Source organism: Rhodnius prolixus, unplaced genomic scaffold (assembly GCF_049639745.1).
Source record: "Rhodnius prolixus isolate KJV_2025 unplaced genomic scaffold, Rpr scaffold_2, whole genome shotgun sequence".
Taxonomy (NCBI): Eukaryota; Metazoa; Arthropoda; class Insecta; order Hemiptera; family Reduviidae; genus Rhodnius; species Rhodnius prolixus.
In genome coordinates this window covers 34,406,093-34,424,118 of record NW_027411592.1, presented here as the reverse complement: position 1 = coordinate 34,424,118, position 18,026 = coordinate 34,406,093, and the positions used below count along the sequence as shown (strand labels likewise).

At 35.1% G+C, this 18,026-nt stretch overlaps 1 protein-coding gene across 40 annotated transcripts in view; it reads left to right on the top strand.

Annotated features, from left to right (window-relative positions):
- The window catches only part of LOC141450533 (uncharacterized), a 248,211-nt gene that overhangs the window by 191,907 nt on the left and 38,278 nt on the right, over positions 1–18,026 (top strand). For 36 of the 40 annotated variants that reach the window (XR_012456162.1, XM_074121108.1, XM_074121092.1 and 33 more), the window contains one exon: positions 5,532–6,093. Coding sequence is in view for 39 of the 40 variants with exons in the window: in XM_074121090.1 (XP_073977191.1) it covers positions 5,532–6,093 (562 nt within the window). In the remaining variant the exon portion in view is untranslated. The remainder of the gene's footprint in view (positions 1–5,531; positions 6,094–18,026) is intronic. The other 4 variants (XM_074121118.1, XM_074121123.1, XM_074121116.1 and 1 more) reach the window with 1 other exon arrangement.

The following is an 18,026-nucleotide window of genomic DNA, read 5'->3' as shown; positions in this document are numbered from 1 at the left end:
CTCTTATCGAATTCTTTGAAAATTCCTTTTAGATTAATAATCTGGAAACTACTTTATTTTCCTATTCTGAGGAAGATAACTTGGTTATCTAAGATGTAGACCTTGACTATGAAACGAATTTTTAAGAACGTAATTACTTTTTAGTAAAAAAAACATTCAAGGTTAATAAGATGTTTTGTGAGACTGGAGGAGTTAATTTTATTGAAACATTTCAATTTAAATTTTTTACTTCTTTTAACTGATAAATGTTGTTTGTAAGACTGCAGTAATGCTGCTGTTTTTATTTCTTTCGTAAAGAAAATGATGCAATACTGCAGTTATGATTGATTTACTCAAATTTTCTTCTTTAAATAGGAATTTGCATGAAAATCATTCCAACTTCATTATCAAAGTGAAATAATAAACATTTTTTAGTTTTATTTCTTGAATTTCTAAAACTGATTAGACTTTATGAACTTATAATTTGGTTGGAGGTACGGTCGAGTGGTAGTTAGATTTTCAGCAGTAACTCATTCTGTTCTATTTTAAGTTCTTTTGCAGCTTATGATCGCAAAATAGTAAGTACTTTATTTGGCTTCATTCGCTTCAATAGGTTGCCTCTGAAAATGCCACTATCCGTCACTGTTTTTAGTTTTTATTATTTTATTTTTTTTCTGATAGAACGAAAATTTTTCCGAGTATTACGACTTCAAGTTCGCCCAGTTGAGTTTTCAGATATTTTAGTTTTAATAAGAATTGGAGCCAAAATCTAATATCCACCTGAATAAAGAAAAGCAAAATTATTTTGATTCTTCCATATTTTAAAGCTTGCAAGGCTTGATAACTCTTCTCACTTAACAGTGAGACTCTTAAACGAAGAATGAATTGTTCTTAAATTGATTAGAAGTCACCATTATTACTGTGGCTGTATTTTGTCTGCCAATTTTGCCTTTTGCTTGACTTTGTAATTACCAAAAACCTCACAGGAAAGGAATAAGTCGTTATTAAGCATCTTCAGTCTACGGTGCTTACGTTTTTTCATTGTCCTCGAAGAATTCATAATAAACCTTATTATGAATTCTTATGATGTATGAATGAAGATGACACAAAATCCTAGCAGCTATTTTCGAAAAAAATTCTTTAAAACCCATTCGCTGCCAACCACGAGTATATTCGTGGTTGGCAGGGTGTTACGCATTGCCAGCACGAATATACTCGTGATACTTTCAATATATTCTTTATATTATATTATACTTTATATTATAAAGATTTGTTTAGTATTATTATTTGGAATAATGGTATTACTTGGTATAATAGCATAACAATTTGTGTTATTCATTTGTTTTTTTGCTAAAACGTGCGCAAATAAGAAAAAGGATATCGAGTCCTGTTGCATTCCCATTGCCTACCACGAGTATACTCGTGTTTGATTTTTATACATGTAAATGATTATTTATGATTTATGACAAACTATGTGTATTTATCTTGAAATAATAAAACTTAGATAAACAATAACACTCAAAATAGAAATGGCAAAGCGAATAACTTCATACAATTTAGGCTTGGCAGCGAATGGGTTAAAAAAGGGGAATAATCCATGGAATAAAGACTTACTTCTGGTTAAGGGAGTTTTTCTTTAAACCCAGAATTTCATTCATAAATATTCTTCTCTTGGTGTTGATAGGACCATGAATTCACAAGAACTTTGGAGGAAATCTATTCGTCTCCACTGTTAGGTAGTACCTCTAATTAAAACCGGGTGAATGTTTCAAATAACAGTTGCAGATCTACATTTTTGCAATTTGCACAATGTGCTCAAGAAAGTCATTGGAAAAATTGTCTCGGTGGAGTGGTTATTCTGGTTGACAGATTTTAATCAAAACCTTATTGTACTTCCTTCGTTTTTGATTTCTCGTTTTTGTGTTCCACTCACAAACAAACATACTCACAGCCCAACTTGTAGAATCCACTTTTTCGGATTTAGGAGACCTCAAAACGGACATTTCTTTTAGAAACTTACGGTCAAGAACCTGCACCTACTAGTAGAGCAAGAGAAAGTAAAAAGTAAAGTAGCGAAGTAGTGCAATGATACTTGAATTCACTAGCCGGAGACCTTGCCCTGTGTTGAGTATTTCTTGGAGTCGGTCGTTAAGCTAAGTTGTCTGCAACAAAAATTGAAAAAAAAAAGAAGTGTTAGTGACTTATAATATCCACCAACACATAATGATATGTCCACGTTATGTGGTGGAAAGGAAACGAATGTTTGACGACATATACAGGTATTTAGATGCACCATTTCGCTACGAAGACATAATATTCTACACCAACATCTATGTGCTTAAATCTATAGCAGAACTAGCAAAGAAGTGTGAATGTATTTAAAAGTTATAGAGTGAATGCAAGAAAATGATTACACAAGGATTACGTGATTTTAATTTCGGTTAAGCTATAAGGATGGCAGGAGCACAGAGTATGATCCATCCATTAGCTGTAGTTAATGTAAATAGTTGGATATAGTAGAGGGATGAATGTGTGAATCGAATGTATTTATAAGTAAGAATGGAGAATGAGTGATATTCTAGTGATAAGCACCTAGACGATGGCGAAAGCCAATGCCCCCCAAAAAAGCCAAGAAAAAAAATAATTCCCCAACACATCATGCAAACTATTACAAACATGCAGTTGGCTAGGGCGTAAAAATCAAAGATGGTTCAGTGAGAGAATTGAGATTCCCACCGCGGCTGTAGTATCCAGTCTAATTTCGTATTGCCCTGAGAAGTTTCTGAATCCAAAAAATTACTTAATTTTTTATTAAACAAAACAGAAAGAAAATTGGGTAAACATAATAAAAGAAAACAAAGTATTTTTGAAATGAGTTCCTTAAGTGACGTCAGCAACATGACTCATGGCCATTTCGGGAAATGAAGGAATGTGCTGCGCTCGGTGGTTTGTTTAGATAATATTTTAAAAATAATCAACTTCCCTCATTACGCTTTCTGGGCATGGAGTGAGGTAAATCTTAAAATATAGGTTAGGTTAGTTTTTTTATTTAACATTTCAGAGCTTGTAGATAAGTATCACCGACGTTACCATTTTTGTGGACTATAATAAACATTTTTTGTCTCAAGAAAACCAGTTTTATATTCCAATAAAAGTTTGGTGAAAGTCTTTTTCTCACCAACTTAAGATTTTCATAAATCTTGAGATTTTACAAAAAAAATATTCTGATAAAACTTGTGTCATGTTCTCATTAATAAAATGATACTGTTGTAGGAAGCGGTACGTCTTAGTTTCTCCAGAAACTTTACTCGAAACACTCAGAAATATTGGGGCTTTATGTGTGGCTAGATTCGGGTAATAAATCAACTCAAATTTATTGCCAAAGTTCGAGAAACTAATTGTCTTCTTCAGATGCGAGTTAGTTGAGTTACAATTCGGGTGTTATATTATTGTAACTCACATCCAACTTATACAATAATAATGCAGTCAAGAAACTGAAGAAGGCAGTAAAGAGTAAAAATAATGGCGAACAATTTGAGTTGATTTGTTGCCAAAATTCTGGCAAATGTAATTGTACAATATTTAATATTAACATTAGTAACTTTAAAAAAAAAAATGCAGGATTTCCTGTGAGTTAATTAGAAGAAAGGTTTTTGTCAAGAGTATTAGGTGGAAGGGAGAGACTACTGTGTGATATCTCTATTATCCGGGATTTGATAGATCTTGGAAGAAAGAAGATTCTTCTTGTCCGTGTAGATTCTTCTGTCTGGTTTGTGGAGTATGTAACCTGTTTACGTTGGTACGCACGCTTTGTAGAATTCTAGTCCGTGTACAGATCCTGATGAGTGCAAGAAGAAATTATAATGTCCTCTTTTCTGCAGTAAGTGAATTTGAAGCGGTTGTCTAGGAATCTGGAAAATAAATTGATGCACTAATTGGACGAATTTCTTTCAAGTTTGATGAGTGGGTTTCGGGTTATTTGTCCAGGAACATGCCTAGGGAATGATCTGCGGGTGAGATAGGAGGGTTGAATAGGTAGACGTGGGACAGATTCTTTTTTTGTTCAAAGTAAATCTGGTAAATTGGGATTTTTAAGGATTGATTTGAATTTTAGATTTTTTTAACTAAGAGTGAAAAGATCGGAGATGGGTTTAGTGTGGGGAACTTCAAGCAGTTGCTGTATCGTCGGCTTAAGTTTGAGGGGACACAACATCCAGGTTGTTCAGTAGTATAGGGTCTCTGCTAAACCCTCGGTTAGGATGCTATTTTGGAGACACAATAGCCAGGATGCGGTGAATTGGAGAAGTGGTTGATGCTTGGATAATATTGGCAAGAACGACCAGATTTCAGGAGAATGGTGGTAGGTGTTAGGAAGGGCATCCTTGAATTTTCATAAAAGAACATCCGGCCAGACACAGACTTAAGTTTTAGAAACTTCTAAAAAAACGTCAGCACAGAATTGTTTCAATTCAAGGGCTGCGGCGATGGTATCTACAGTGAGATAAAAGAAACGCTGGTCAGTGAAAAGCCACTTGGAAAACTCAACTTGTGTGAGAGAGGGGAATTTAGATTTAGATTTTTGAAAGGCGGGAGGGGACCCATGCCCCACGGCACCGTAGCCACAAGAGGCTTATTGTGCCTGCCCCCCTTTGGATCTAGTAGATGAAACCTCCCCTTCTAAAAAGGTTGACGGCTTTCCCTACCAGTTCCTTCTACGCTACAATCTCCTTTGGTATTAGTACCAAAGATGTCGTAGCACATTCTATCGATTGCAACGCAATCGAATAACAGGTGAGAGGCCCGTTTCCACCTCTTCCTGACACAATCTGCACAACGGTTCCGAGCGAATAAGCCCCACCTTGCGCAGGTGCTCCCTGAAACTGCCGTGCCCCGTGAATAGGCCTGTAATTAGAGTAATCTGATTTCTGCCCAAGCATAGAGTCTCTTCGGTTCTTTGTTTACACAGCAAGGGTATAAACACTCTTGCCGTGTTTTACTCCAGGAAGCATCACCCAGTTCTTTTCATGTTCTCTCCAGGTCCAATCTTTGAAAGCCTCACGAACTGCCTCTTGGTGATCCCCAGGGCAGGGAGAGGGGATTTTAGGTTATAGGATTTGTAGCAGAGACATACTTCCATTTTGGTACATTTTGCCTGAATTTTAGTCGCATGGTGATTGCCGAACGAAGAAATAACAGCGCTTATTTCAATTATTTATTTATTTATTTTTTTTTTGAGACATGCACGAAGGGTAGACATCGATTTCTAAAAAGCACTTTTTCAGGTGTAGATTTGTCACTCGTACAATACAGTTCGGTACACTTCTTTCTTAGGAAGTAACGAAGTATTTACACTTGCAAAATTCTTGCCTTAAATTTCACTTTACTTACAGCACATTGATCTTACATTTAATGCATCTAATTTTGCTCAAACAAAGTTCGGAATTTATTAATGAAACTCTTTTTATTCACTAATACTTAAAATGTTTTAGATTCATTAATTCTATTTGTTTAAATTGCATTTCTTTGCTAACAAGTGCAATACCTTGTTTCAGGGAGATGGCGGAGGTGGCCAAGAGCGTGGTAAGAGATAGTCTAGCAGACGAGGATGACGGGTGTGCAGTCGAGCCTCCTGAAGAGATTTCTCTACAAGAATTAATTGATACCGAACTAGCGCTTAGAGTACCATTAAATAGCTCGCCAATTAAATCGAATCACTGTTTTACTAGTGATTTTTTACAAGCCGAAAGAGAACACTCATCTGCAGGGCTCGACAGTAACCGATTATCCTCGCCTTCTGCACGGCTTGATGTTTTAACACTCAACGAAAAGAATCTGTCCACCATGAACGGGAACTCAAATGATCACATAATTGAAAGTGGCCGAAATATAAATATCATTGAACAGAATGATGAACAAACCAATGATTGGACTACAGTGGAAGAAGTGGCTAGAGAGATTGTCGGCACTGTTCATGAAGAGAGTGTTGGCAATGGACATGTGGATGAAAACAGAGTCCAATTCAACACTAAAGAGTACATTGAACATACAGAAACTGAAATTGTGATCGAAACCATTACAACGAGAACTACAACTTTATCAAGTGAAGAATCAGAGGTAAGTGAACTACATGGAAGGCAAAGAGACAATTAGTGACAGTATCACTTTGTACACTTTATTGACTGAACATAGTTAATCAAAACTTGACTAAAATCGGACATTTATCTACGTCAATCACAACAAAAGAAGGCTCAGTTGGTTTGGACTGCTGCGAAGTGGCAATCAAATATACAGGATGTCCCAAGCTATATGGATAACGACTTTTTCTCGGAAACTAAGATAGCTAGAAAAAAAACTAAAAAATACGTGTCCCCTTAGTTTTTTGTTAAAAATCCAAATTTAATTTGTAAATTTTTTTCGCTGCTTCCAGAAGCGAGATACAGGCACCAACTTCATTTTTTCAAATGGGGAAGTGTGGTTTTTATTTCAGAAATAGATTCCTGTATTTTTTTAAAGAAAAATTTACTCGAACGGTTTTATCTGTGAGCGATATTTTACAAGTTATGAATGAAAACATTGTTCTTATAAGAAATTTCCAAAATATGATATTAAAACGGTTTTTTGATTGAATAAGAAGAAAAGTACTATTTTATTATAAATTTTACTCCTCATTAATATTACAGATCATGCTCGAAATGGTCTCCACCATTAGAGATGCATAGACATGCTCTTTCCTGCCAATTGTCCCTTACTGCCAAAGAAATAGATTCGGCTCTAACCGAGTTACAGGCATCTATTATCTCTGCTTTAGTTCATCTACAGATGCAATCCCGGCTTGATTCTGATACACCTAGATTTAGAAATGCTTTTAGGTAAGCAGAAATAAGAAAAGAAAGAAAAAAGTTATGAATAATCACCTTGTTTTTCAGGTATCCCCAAAGGAAATAGTCCGTAGGTGTCAAATCCGGTGAACGAGGTGGCCACTGAATCGTCCCCCTTGTCGATATAACACGCCCATCAAATTTCCTATCGAGATATCTCTGATGGTGTTATATCGACACAGAGGGCGATTCAGTGGCTACCTGTCCACCGGATTTGACACCTTTGGACTAGTCGAGGATCGCCGATTACCAGGGCGCCCTAACTAACCCTTTACACTGGCAGAGCACCTTGTATGGACAGAAAAAAACCGTTCGAGTAAATTTTTCTTAAAAAAAAATAGAGGAATCTATTTCTGAAATAAAAACCGCACCTTCCCATTTGAAAAAATGAAGTTGGTGCCTGTATCTCGCTTCTGGAAGCACCGAAAAAAAATTACAAATTAAATTTGGATTTCTAACAAAAAACTAAGGGGACACGTATTTTTTAGTTTTTTCTAGCTATCTTAGTTTCCGAGAAAAAGTCGTTATCCATATAGCTTGGGACACCCTGTATATGCATTTAACCCGATATTATCTTTATTACCATGCTGGTGTTTTGCTCTTATTTGTTGAGGGAACTTTAAAGCCAAATCCACTGCTACCTAAAACATCTATTATGGCTCCCTTAAGTGTCTGCATTGATCAGAGAATGTTGACAGCGAAGTGAGATGAAGGATTATAAGACACCCTTCTATACTTCCCAAGTATCGAATTTAGCCGCATCATCAAAGTTAAAAGCATTACGGTTGTTCAGAGAATTTGAACTAGCCATAATTCTTCTGCCTCTCAATGGCTTCGTTTCGTCAATACTAGATTTATTGTGTGATAGGTAAAGGAGAGATATCCTCTTAAGGGAATGTTGGAAGGTTTGAAGACTGCTTGATATACGGACTTCCAGGCTTCAGACTGCTTAAGAAGTGCTTCATTTCTTTTTAAAATAGGAAATGAGGATGAGAAGTCAATGCGTCATTAAGTAACGAAAATAATATAGAAAACTTCTGACTCATATCCCAAATAAATTTAGTCGGATCGGAATTAAAGTGAACTATGAATAATAAAATCAACTTCATTATTATTTGGCTTTTAGGATTCAAAAGTAGTTCACCGCCCTGTATTCAATACAAATCGCCAAAACTGAAGTAAATGCAATAATGTTTGTATCTTATCTAACTTATTACGTGCCTCAAACCAAAATACTATTATACTAGGAAATATTATTTTATCAAAATTTAAGCAAAATAAATATGTTTTAAATAATGCCGTGTCTGGGTCTGCCTTCGTTTTGCGATTCTTGAAGTAGATACCAGTATGAAGTGATGGATCCTTGCAACTTTTCTTAAACAGGCATTAGGACACATTGTCTTACGCCTGTACGACTACCTTAATGATCTGCAGTTCTCCTGGATTCAATCAGTTATTCTGAAGTCAATTAATTCTTATACAGTGACTTCTATCTTGCGCAGATGATTTTATGTCGAAGAGATAAGTCGATAGTTAAAAAATCCTCTTATTGTTTTAGAAAATAACAAGATAAAAACAAAATATAAGTTTAGTCTGCAACTGACATTGATAGATTAGCTGTCTGACAGAAGCGCTTAGTGCTTCAGGTACAAGCAAATTTAAATTATAATAGTGTTGGTCAGAAAAAGGCAAAAAATTATATAGATTAAAAAAAATTAAATATCAATTACAAAAAATACAACTTCAAAAAGAAAAATAACTAATAGTTGTTAATTAGTAAAGAACTGAGGAAACAGGTTAGAGCTTGAATTAAAATTTGAATTTATGCTGTCCAGTTACTGCCATTCCAATAGCTTTATCTTTCCGTGCCCCACCAACGGTAGCCTCGAACTCCTTTATACTCCTCTGACTATGTCATATTACCTTAGGAATTTCCTACATCCACCTTGATACACGGAGATTACAGACTTTTCCACTGACTTACAGTTCAAATTAAACTATTCTTACAGTGGTGTCTGGCTTCTGTAACAAATGTAAAATACTTTCAGATATAGTAAGTAAAGTAATTGCCTATTTTTTCAGGCGGGCTTTACGTCCAACTACCAATTAGCTAGCAAACATACTTTACTGTAAATTTCTTCGATTAACCATTAAATAAAATCCAAGGCCTAAGACCGGGAATCGAACCCAGTACCACAAAACATATTAGCTTTACTGGTCTCGCCTCTAACCGCTCAGCTACCGTGGCGCCTTACTTTCAGATATAGAGCAGATAATGGTTTTAGAAGTTCTCCTTAAAGTCTGTTTGGTAGAAACCAGTTGTAAACCCTCTTCTAATGTCGTGCATTAACGGAAACCTCTTTAAATTTATAGTTCGAACCTAATGTGCCAAGTGAATGCTATCTCTAATCCAAGATATTTTTTTTAACAACCCCCATGGCCATGAATTTGATGATACGGATGGTTTGACAATTAAAATTTAATAGAAAGATTGAATTTTGTAAAAAATGTACGAACAGAATTGTATTTATGCTCTATATTATTATTTTTGGGCAATATAAAGAAAATCTGGATAGATACATCTTTTATTTTGTTAAATTCAGTCTGAATAATGAGTTAGAAAATAGCTAATACCGCAGTTAAGCTTGCGACCTAGGGAGGGACTAGATTAAGTTCAGAACAATTACATGGCACTACATGCCTAAAATTATTCGTCCTTCTGAAGAGATTGACATCCTATCAATCCTTCCTTCTGAAGGTAGCCTATTTCTAACAAGGTGGGAAAAACCTAGGCGTAGAGAAGCGAAGTAGAAAGAAACAAAAATGACCAGTTTAGGGAAATAGCCCAGCGAACAGAAGATGTATTTTTTGTTTTGTTTTTTGAAAAGATCGAATGTCTAACCCGCTCAATGAAACCTAGTAAAATAACAGAAATGTCACTAAAAGAATTGTGTTAATGTCGATGTGGTGGCTGTTCTACTGACCGTTGGCACGTTACCGATACCGGCTCTGAACTTAACGTTTATTTGGGGTCAGGTTTCTTTTCCACTACTGTGTCAATTTCTACTTCTTTTCTAGCGGTTAATGACTTCCAAATAGATTACCCTACTAATCATGTTACAAGTTTTGAACGGTTACAAGTTTTGAATTCACTGAAGAACATTGGGGTTGGCCTTTGCCACTGTGATCTGAAGGGTCTATAGAGGCAGCCACTAATTTAGAGCTCCTCTCCCTTTCAAAACTTAATCTGCTGAGGAGTCCTAGGTATCTATAAAATACTCGTCGTTTTCTTTTCCTTCTTAAAATAGCAGAGGAGGCCAACTTTCATTTTTCGAACTGCTGTCAAATTAATTTCTTTTTATTCTTTCAAAAACATTTGAATCCCGTTATTTGATGACAATAAGTTATCCCGGAATTTAAAATAAATTTTGATGAACCAAATTTATTACCCGTTATTTTTCAAATTATTTTAAATCATCTCATCTTATAGTATGATTTTTAATCATGGAAAATAAGAAATAAAGGAGAAATATAGCTCATTTAAATTCATTTTTTTTTATTTATTGTTAAATTTAAATGTATTTAGGTAAATATTGGTTAGTAAGTTGGTGAAAAAATGTTAAAAATTTTAAAATGCATTGAATAGATTTGGGGTGACCGACAATCTTCTTAAACATACCTTCATTTCGAAATTTAAGTACAATTTTATCAATGAATTCAGAAGGAAACCCAAAATGATATGTTTAAACAAATTGAACAGTTAATTAGGTAGAATTGTTGGACAGATCAATACATGAGACTGGAATGGCATTTTGTAGGAACATTTCCTAAGCTTCTCTCCCTTCGTCTAGAACGGTCTATATCAGTTTTAATGAAGCAAACAACAGAATGAAAACTGATGTTAATATTTTCCCGGAATTCTCCAGAGAAATGTCTCTAATAAATTGTGTACTATGGGTACGAAGGCAGATGGAGTGTTTTTGGGCAATTTACAATTAACTGTGAACCCCATGGTACTTCAGATTGCGGGATTTTAGTGCTAAGTGATGGCCAAAGTTTGATAAAAGTAGAAGAACTTTCTGCTTTTTCATTAAATACTCAAAAACACTCGTAATTTCTTCAGTCCAAACAATGGAAACCAGTCATAAGTTTTATTATGCTACATTCTACAAATCAGACGAAATTCCTATCTTCCTTCATGAAAGCTTGGGACCAGGGTCACTGCATCTGGCTTAAACCGGGATTCTTCATTTTCAGTTTAAACACAGCCCTGAATTCATTTCTTTCTTCTTTCAGTCTCCGTAGACTACACGCTTTAAAAACCAGTAAATCTCTAGAGCTTTTTGGTTAGATTGCAGGATAAAATTGGTCGTCCGACAAAACTCCTTCCTGATTATCACCATTGAGCACCAAATCGCCCCCTCCATTGAAATAGGGAATCAGAAAATTGTTCTAGGTAGTGGATACACCATTTTCATAACTCCCTCTTTACAATTCTTACATTCAGGACTTGGATTTGAAATCATTTTGAACCTAAAGCTGCGATCAATACACAACCCTACCGCCTAGCGTGCTGTCTGCACATCTGTCTATCCCGTAATAGCATGCTCTTCCGGGAGAGAAGATACTTTCTTTTTTTTATAAACCAGAAGGCTCGTGGCCAATGTCTTTTAGGTCCTTTTCGTGCATCTTTAATTTCCTTTTCTTACTAAGAGTGGATAGCGAGTGAGGCTATTGTTCAGTTCTTTGGATGCACATTAAACTTTTGAAGAATAACCGATGCATTCACTCTTTAAGAGAGGAAATGAAAGATTAGAAGTTTCTAGTATTAAAGGTAGTTAGACTGATTTTTTCATATACTGCGTTACACCTACCCTCTCTAAGGACGCCGCACTAGCCGACCTGCAAATTTAAGATGTGTTGTGGTCATGGGTTCAGTTCCCCGCTCAATGCCGTCGATTTTATTTAATGTCATAAATGGGAAAATTAATTTATGTATGTTAGCCTAAGTAGGCATCCCTCTGTTTACATTCTAAACTCACATAATATCTAGGCTTACCATAATTACGAAGAGCCAAACCGGGACGCAGAGGAGGAAGAGGCTCATTTTCGTTTTGCTTTTCGCTTAATTTGTGTTTTTCATATTTGAAATGCAATCAAAATTATTAAGAACTGAAAACTTATTAATAAATGGGCGCGGAGGAACGATCGGCCGGGGTGTCGGTGTTGTCCAAGTTTGACCGGGACGCCGGGACAGGGGATCTCAAACCGGGACGTATGGTAATGTCTAAACTTGAGAAATTGCAGTACGGAGTATATTCGAAAAGTAGTAGGGCACATAAAGTTGAAAATGTATTTTGCTCTGAGTTCGATTCCCTGGCTTGGTTTTGTTTTTTAAATTTATAATGGTATACAAAATAGCGATAAAAGTATTAGTTATGCGCCATTGTCCATCTCAACTGATTGGTAGTTGGACTTACCGCCTGAAAACAAAAAAAAATTTATCAGCATTTTATTACTGAAGAAAGCTGTCAATTATAACTTAGTAAAGCTGAAAAGATTTTAAAACTCTACATTCTCATTCGACGGTTTCTCTGCCCCATTGATTCCAACAGTAACATATTGTTTATTATGTTTGTGAGAATAGTAAAATAACTCTGACCTTTTTTAATGTTTCGCCAAATTAACCGTTTTCCCTCCAGGGCGTTATTTTATGAGTTCACCAAGAACAACGCCCTGAGGAAGACATTAAGTTGGCGAAAAATTAGACTAGTCTTTTTGGCCGATTCCTCACAAACATAAACTACCATATAAATTATTATACTAGTTGGTTTTGTAGTATGATATTGGATTCTATTTTTTGCATTTCATAACATTAAACAATTGTCAATAAATAACCATGACGTAGAATTACTATTTCCCTATAATGTTAAATTTATATTAATGGAAACTTAGATGTCACAAAAAATGCAGTAAAACATGCGCATTATTCTGAAGCAGTTTAATATAAAGTAGAAGCAAGTTTTGTCATAACTGGTACAGCAGCGGTGCTGTTTCCAAGCTGGGCCGCCAAGAGATGAACATCCTTGTGCGTACAGTTGTATGGCTGGTTACATTGCCCTGGACGATTGTGCGCATGTCATTCGCATTCCGTTACACAATATACAACACTCCACTTCACATCACTCAAAACATACACAAACCAATCTATACATCGCCTTTCCTAATATTTCTATAACCTTGTCCACAAATCGGCTTTTCTTCCCTTTAAGGCGTTTTTCGCCTTCTTTCCCTCTTAATTTCTGGAACTTTAAGAAAATAAATAGGATCGTAAAAGACCAAAAGATCTGTCTTACTTGAATAATTATCACCGTTAAATCATTGTCATTGCGCAATAGATTGCTTCAGTTTGCTTAGATTCTTTTCCCTGCTCTTTGTGCAAAACTTAATCCAACTTAGATTGCATTAGGTTGAAAAATTTCAGAGATTGTTGTGTTGATAGACGAATCACCAGAGGCTACTGAGATCCTAAAATCATGGATCTCCTCGTTCTTTACGAGAAGACTTCCATTGAAGTCTTCTTAATCTCTTTTATGATCCTAAATCTTTAAAACAAATTTGTTCTCTTAGTATGTGTAATCTATTTATTATTCATTTGAATTAGAGAAACATAACTAATAGAAATCATTACTTAGTAATTGAGTTTTCAAACATGAGGAGGCTTAACCCTAAATCGCCATTTCCTACTCTAGGGCTTTATAGAAACCACTTAAACTAATATTTAGCCTAGTCTAAGTTGATTTTCCTTGGGTTTCATTTAAAGACCTTGGTGAAAACATCATATTTATTTGTAGAACGCGGGTTATAGTGTCATTTTTCTAATGCGGAAAACATGTACTAAGAACAGTGCAATAGATCATATTTCTCTCTTTGTCAATCATCTGCATATCTAAAAGTGCACTATTGCCATTATTATTATTCGAGACGTCTGCCCTAAGGCAGAGAACCTACCCGATGAAAACCTTAATTCTCATTCAACTCACTCGTTCAATCTTCATATTGGTTACTGCTGAACTACCCATCTCGTTACCAAATCCTTCAGAGACTAAGAACGTTTGAGAAGAATCTATATTAGCCAATTCATCAGCTTTTTCTTTAATACTAGATTTCTGATGTCCAGGAACTCAGGGAAAGCTTACTGCTTTCATTTGTCCAAATAAAGCTTTTTCTTATCAGTTTTGATGATCATAGGGTTTTTCTAGGGCCTTAAAAACAGTCTGCCCATCCGAAAAACTTCATTATTTACCAACCTTTTTATACTACAGTTGTTTCTCCTGACCTACATACTAGAATCGCTATGATCTCTGCATGAAAAAAGTTGTCCTTTGTCTTAGAGGCAGCTGGTTTTTCCCAGGAATCCCTTGAGTTCTAAGAGTTCCAAAACAAACTTCTGGGGTTTCTTCTTGTTAAGAATCGATCAAACTCAATATTTCTTTGGAAAGGTACAGTAATCCGTTACATTGCAGTATGCAGTTAATCTAACCTTAATAAATTCAAAACAAAAGTGAATTATGCAGATAATAGTGCAGTTACTAATGTTAATGCGACCCAAATTTAGATCAGCACTAATATCAAGGTTTATAAAACAATTATTAATACGACTTCTAGTGTAACTAGTCCCTACTAGAAAGAAATTAGGATATAACAGGTTTCATGACATGCTGCAATTAATCACGATCAGTCCTTCTAAATGGCTAGTGGTTACGGGCGAGACGAGGAACCAGTGAGCTGACAGGCAGTCAGGCTGCAGTTGAAACAACCGGGCCACTGCTGCCACGCCATTGTCGTGACCCACCTCAACTGTTTCCAGAGACTATTTTGTTATTTTTATTTCTTATCTTAGTGTTATAATTTACCTTCAGCATTAAGAGGGATTATTAAGGAGCAATAAAGTTGTTATTGCGATATTTTATTGGCACCATTTTTATTGCCATGATACTGACATGCTGACTTATACTAATTAGTGCAGTAGATAAGACACTGAAATGAAATAAGTTCAGAATTAAAAGCAGTACGTTTTTTTTTATGAACATAGTAATGACTTTCGCCTTGCCAAAGTTACTCACTTGGTATCCCCGTGGCTTTGGTTATGTCTCAAAAGGTAGCAGGGACTAGTACTTAGGATTAGGTTTCTAGATTTGGATACTTGACTTAATTTGGGATGATGTGATTATAGAGTCCTTTTGCTAGTACTTATACTCTTTTTTTTAATACGAGGTCTGTAAATTAAGTAATGAGATTGATTTTTTAAATTTTTTTATTCAAAAAGAATTACAATTCTATATTGTCACCTTCAAAATAACTTCCTTCTGAAGCAACATAGCGCTGGAGACGTTTCTTCCACTCCTCATAGCAGTGCTCGAACTCCGATACTGGAATAGCCTTCAGTTGGTCGGTTACAGCCGTTTGAATGTTTTCGACTGTCCCAAAATGAGTACCCTTAAGGTTCCTATCACGATAATGCTCCTTGTCACACAGCAATTTCAATAAACGAGTTTTTTGGCCAATAAAAACATTCCTGTGGCTCCTCAGCCTCCTTATTCGCCTGACTTGAGTCCTTGTGACTTTTTTTTCTCTTCTCGAAGTTAAAAAACCACCTCAAGGGAACTCATTTTGGGACAATCGAAAACATTCTAACGGCTGTAACCGACCAGCTGAAGGCAATTCCAGTATCGGAGTTCGAGCACTGCTATGAGGAGTGGAAGAAACGTCTCCAGCGCTGTGTGGCTTCTGAAGGAAGTTATTTTGAAGGTGACAATATAGAATTGTAATTCGTTTTGAATAAAATTTTTTAAAAAAATCAGTCTCATTACTTAATTTACAGACCTCGTATAACTGCTCAAATTTATCTAGTGTTATATTGTTGCTAAGAAGTTAGATCTCCGCACAATTCCCTTCCAAGGACGATGTCACCTCGGCTTTCCAGCGCTTCGGTAATCGGATAATGCGCAGGTCAGCTGGCCCAGCTGAACATAGATTGCTTCTGTGAAAGACAATTGTAAGACCAGTATAATTGTTCAGAGAAGTGTGGAACATTGTGGTTTCAGCGGTGTCCGTCGATTAATTAGAATTAACAAAAGTTTGATAGGCCTGTCTTTTATAGTTGGTTTTAAAGTTCTTTCGTATCTTCTATCTGAAAGCGAACATTTAAGATTGTTTTCTGTATAATTCTGAATTATCAAAAAAAAAAAAAATGGGGTAAAGAACAATTCTACTCAATATCTTCTTCTAAGAACGGAGTCAGGGTTACCATTTAAGTATCAATTGGGACGTTTAAGGAAGATTAAAAATCAGAAAACGACATCAAAATGTTTTGATTGTGATTCTCTTTCGATTTTAGTGTTATGATTGCCAAAAAACATTTCTCTAAAACTGTGTCTTCTAATATTGAGCAAGAAGCCTGACATTGAGAGGAATTTAATTTAACAACTCAGATTTAAATATATCTAGTAATGGAAATTTAGCAATTGAACTAACTCCAGAAATATGGAGGCGATGGAAATTCGATTTGAACGTTTGCATATTGGAAATTGTTGAACAAATTTACCTAAAGTTCTAAGTCAAGAACTGACTCAACTGAGATGTTTCAATTATTTTTTAGGTTTTAATTGACTAATTTTAAGGTTAAAAGTTTTGGAAGTGGTCCACCGCTGAGCCTAAAATTTTATGTTAAATCTGCAATGAGTGCTACAAATTTATTAAATTTCCCGTCGTTGAAACTCGGGAAATTGTTCTAAGAAAGAAGTAGATTAAATTTTATTAATACACAGGCAGATTTAGCGCACGATTACACAACCATAATCCTATTTTTACAACAATAGAAATGACTCATATTATCTTGACATTTACAATAAACAAATGTCACTGAGTACAATTATGACAGATTAAACAAAAAAAGAGGACAAACCCTTTGGAAGAAGATGTTAACTTTAAACATAATTATTTAACTGTTAAAAGTGCAAGTTGGAATTATTTGCTGATAGCAGCGATGAGTAGCAACATAGGAGCTGGTAAAAAAATTACTTTAAAAGTGTAATTAATTTGCTAACCAGTTTTTGATGTTTTCGAGAGTGATGTGTTATTAACTAACAGTTGTAGTTAACAGTAGTTTTATTTTTATGTTATTTTCATTTTGAAAGAATCTCATACTCTGGTTGTCCAGTTTGGTAGATAATTGTATTGATTGTTTTACCCGAAGTAAATACTCCGTTTATTTATTTTATGGTACCAGATTCTGGAAAAACATTTTTTGAATATGTTCTTATCACCGTCAATCTGTTCTAACATCAGTAACTTTTGGCCCGAATCTGTTTCTAATATACAGCGTGTATGCGGAGGAGTGGTCGAAATTTTGGGAGGTGATTCAGCAGCTCAAATGCAACAAAAAATATTCTCTTCACTTTGGCCCGATTCTCAATAGTGTCCAAGATATTTGCATTTTTAACATTTCCGTCGATATTCGCGTTTTTCACCATAAAAACGGCCGTAACTTTTCTATCCTTTATCCTACAACAAATCTGCTTATTCCAAACGAAAGAGTATTAAATTTCCTAAAAATTTGCTAAATATAGAGCCTCAAAACGTTTCTTATAACAATGCAATTTTCACTTTAATGTCTAAAAAATGATGATTTTTATTAAAATTTTCAACTGCATTTTTTCAATGAATAATGAATCAAGGGGTCACATAATTTCAGAAAAAGTTGCGCATTTATTGAGCTTCAAGACCATAAGGATTTTTTTGGTTTTATATAAAACCCTACCCCGAACAGAGGGGTGTAAATGCAGTTTGCGTAATCGACTTTTCACTACTAATTTACACAAATGTTAATTTTGGAGAAGGAACAAAAAGAAAAGTATTTAATAAAACGGAAGTAAAAAATAAAGTAGCAATAAAACGCAGTAGTTGACTACAATTGTTTGTGCAACTTATTTTAATGACATAATGGAGGTTTTTTTCATCGAAGTTATTTAATAATAATTCAAAAATAAAATGGTTACATTCTTTTTGTTCCTTCTCCAAAAATTGATTAGTTTTGAATTATTATTAATTAACTTTTATGAAAAAAACCTCCATTATATCATTAAAATAAGTTGCACAAACAATTGT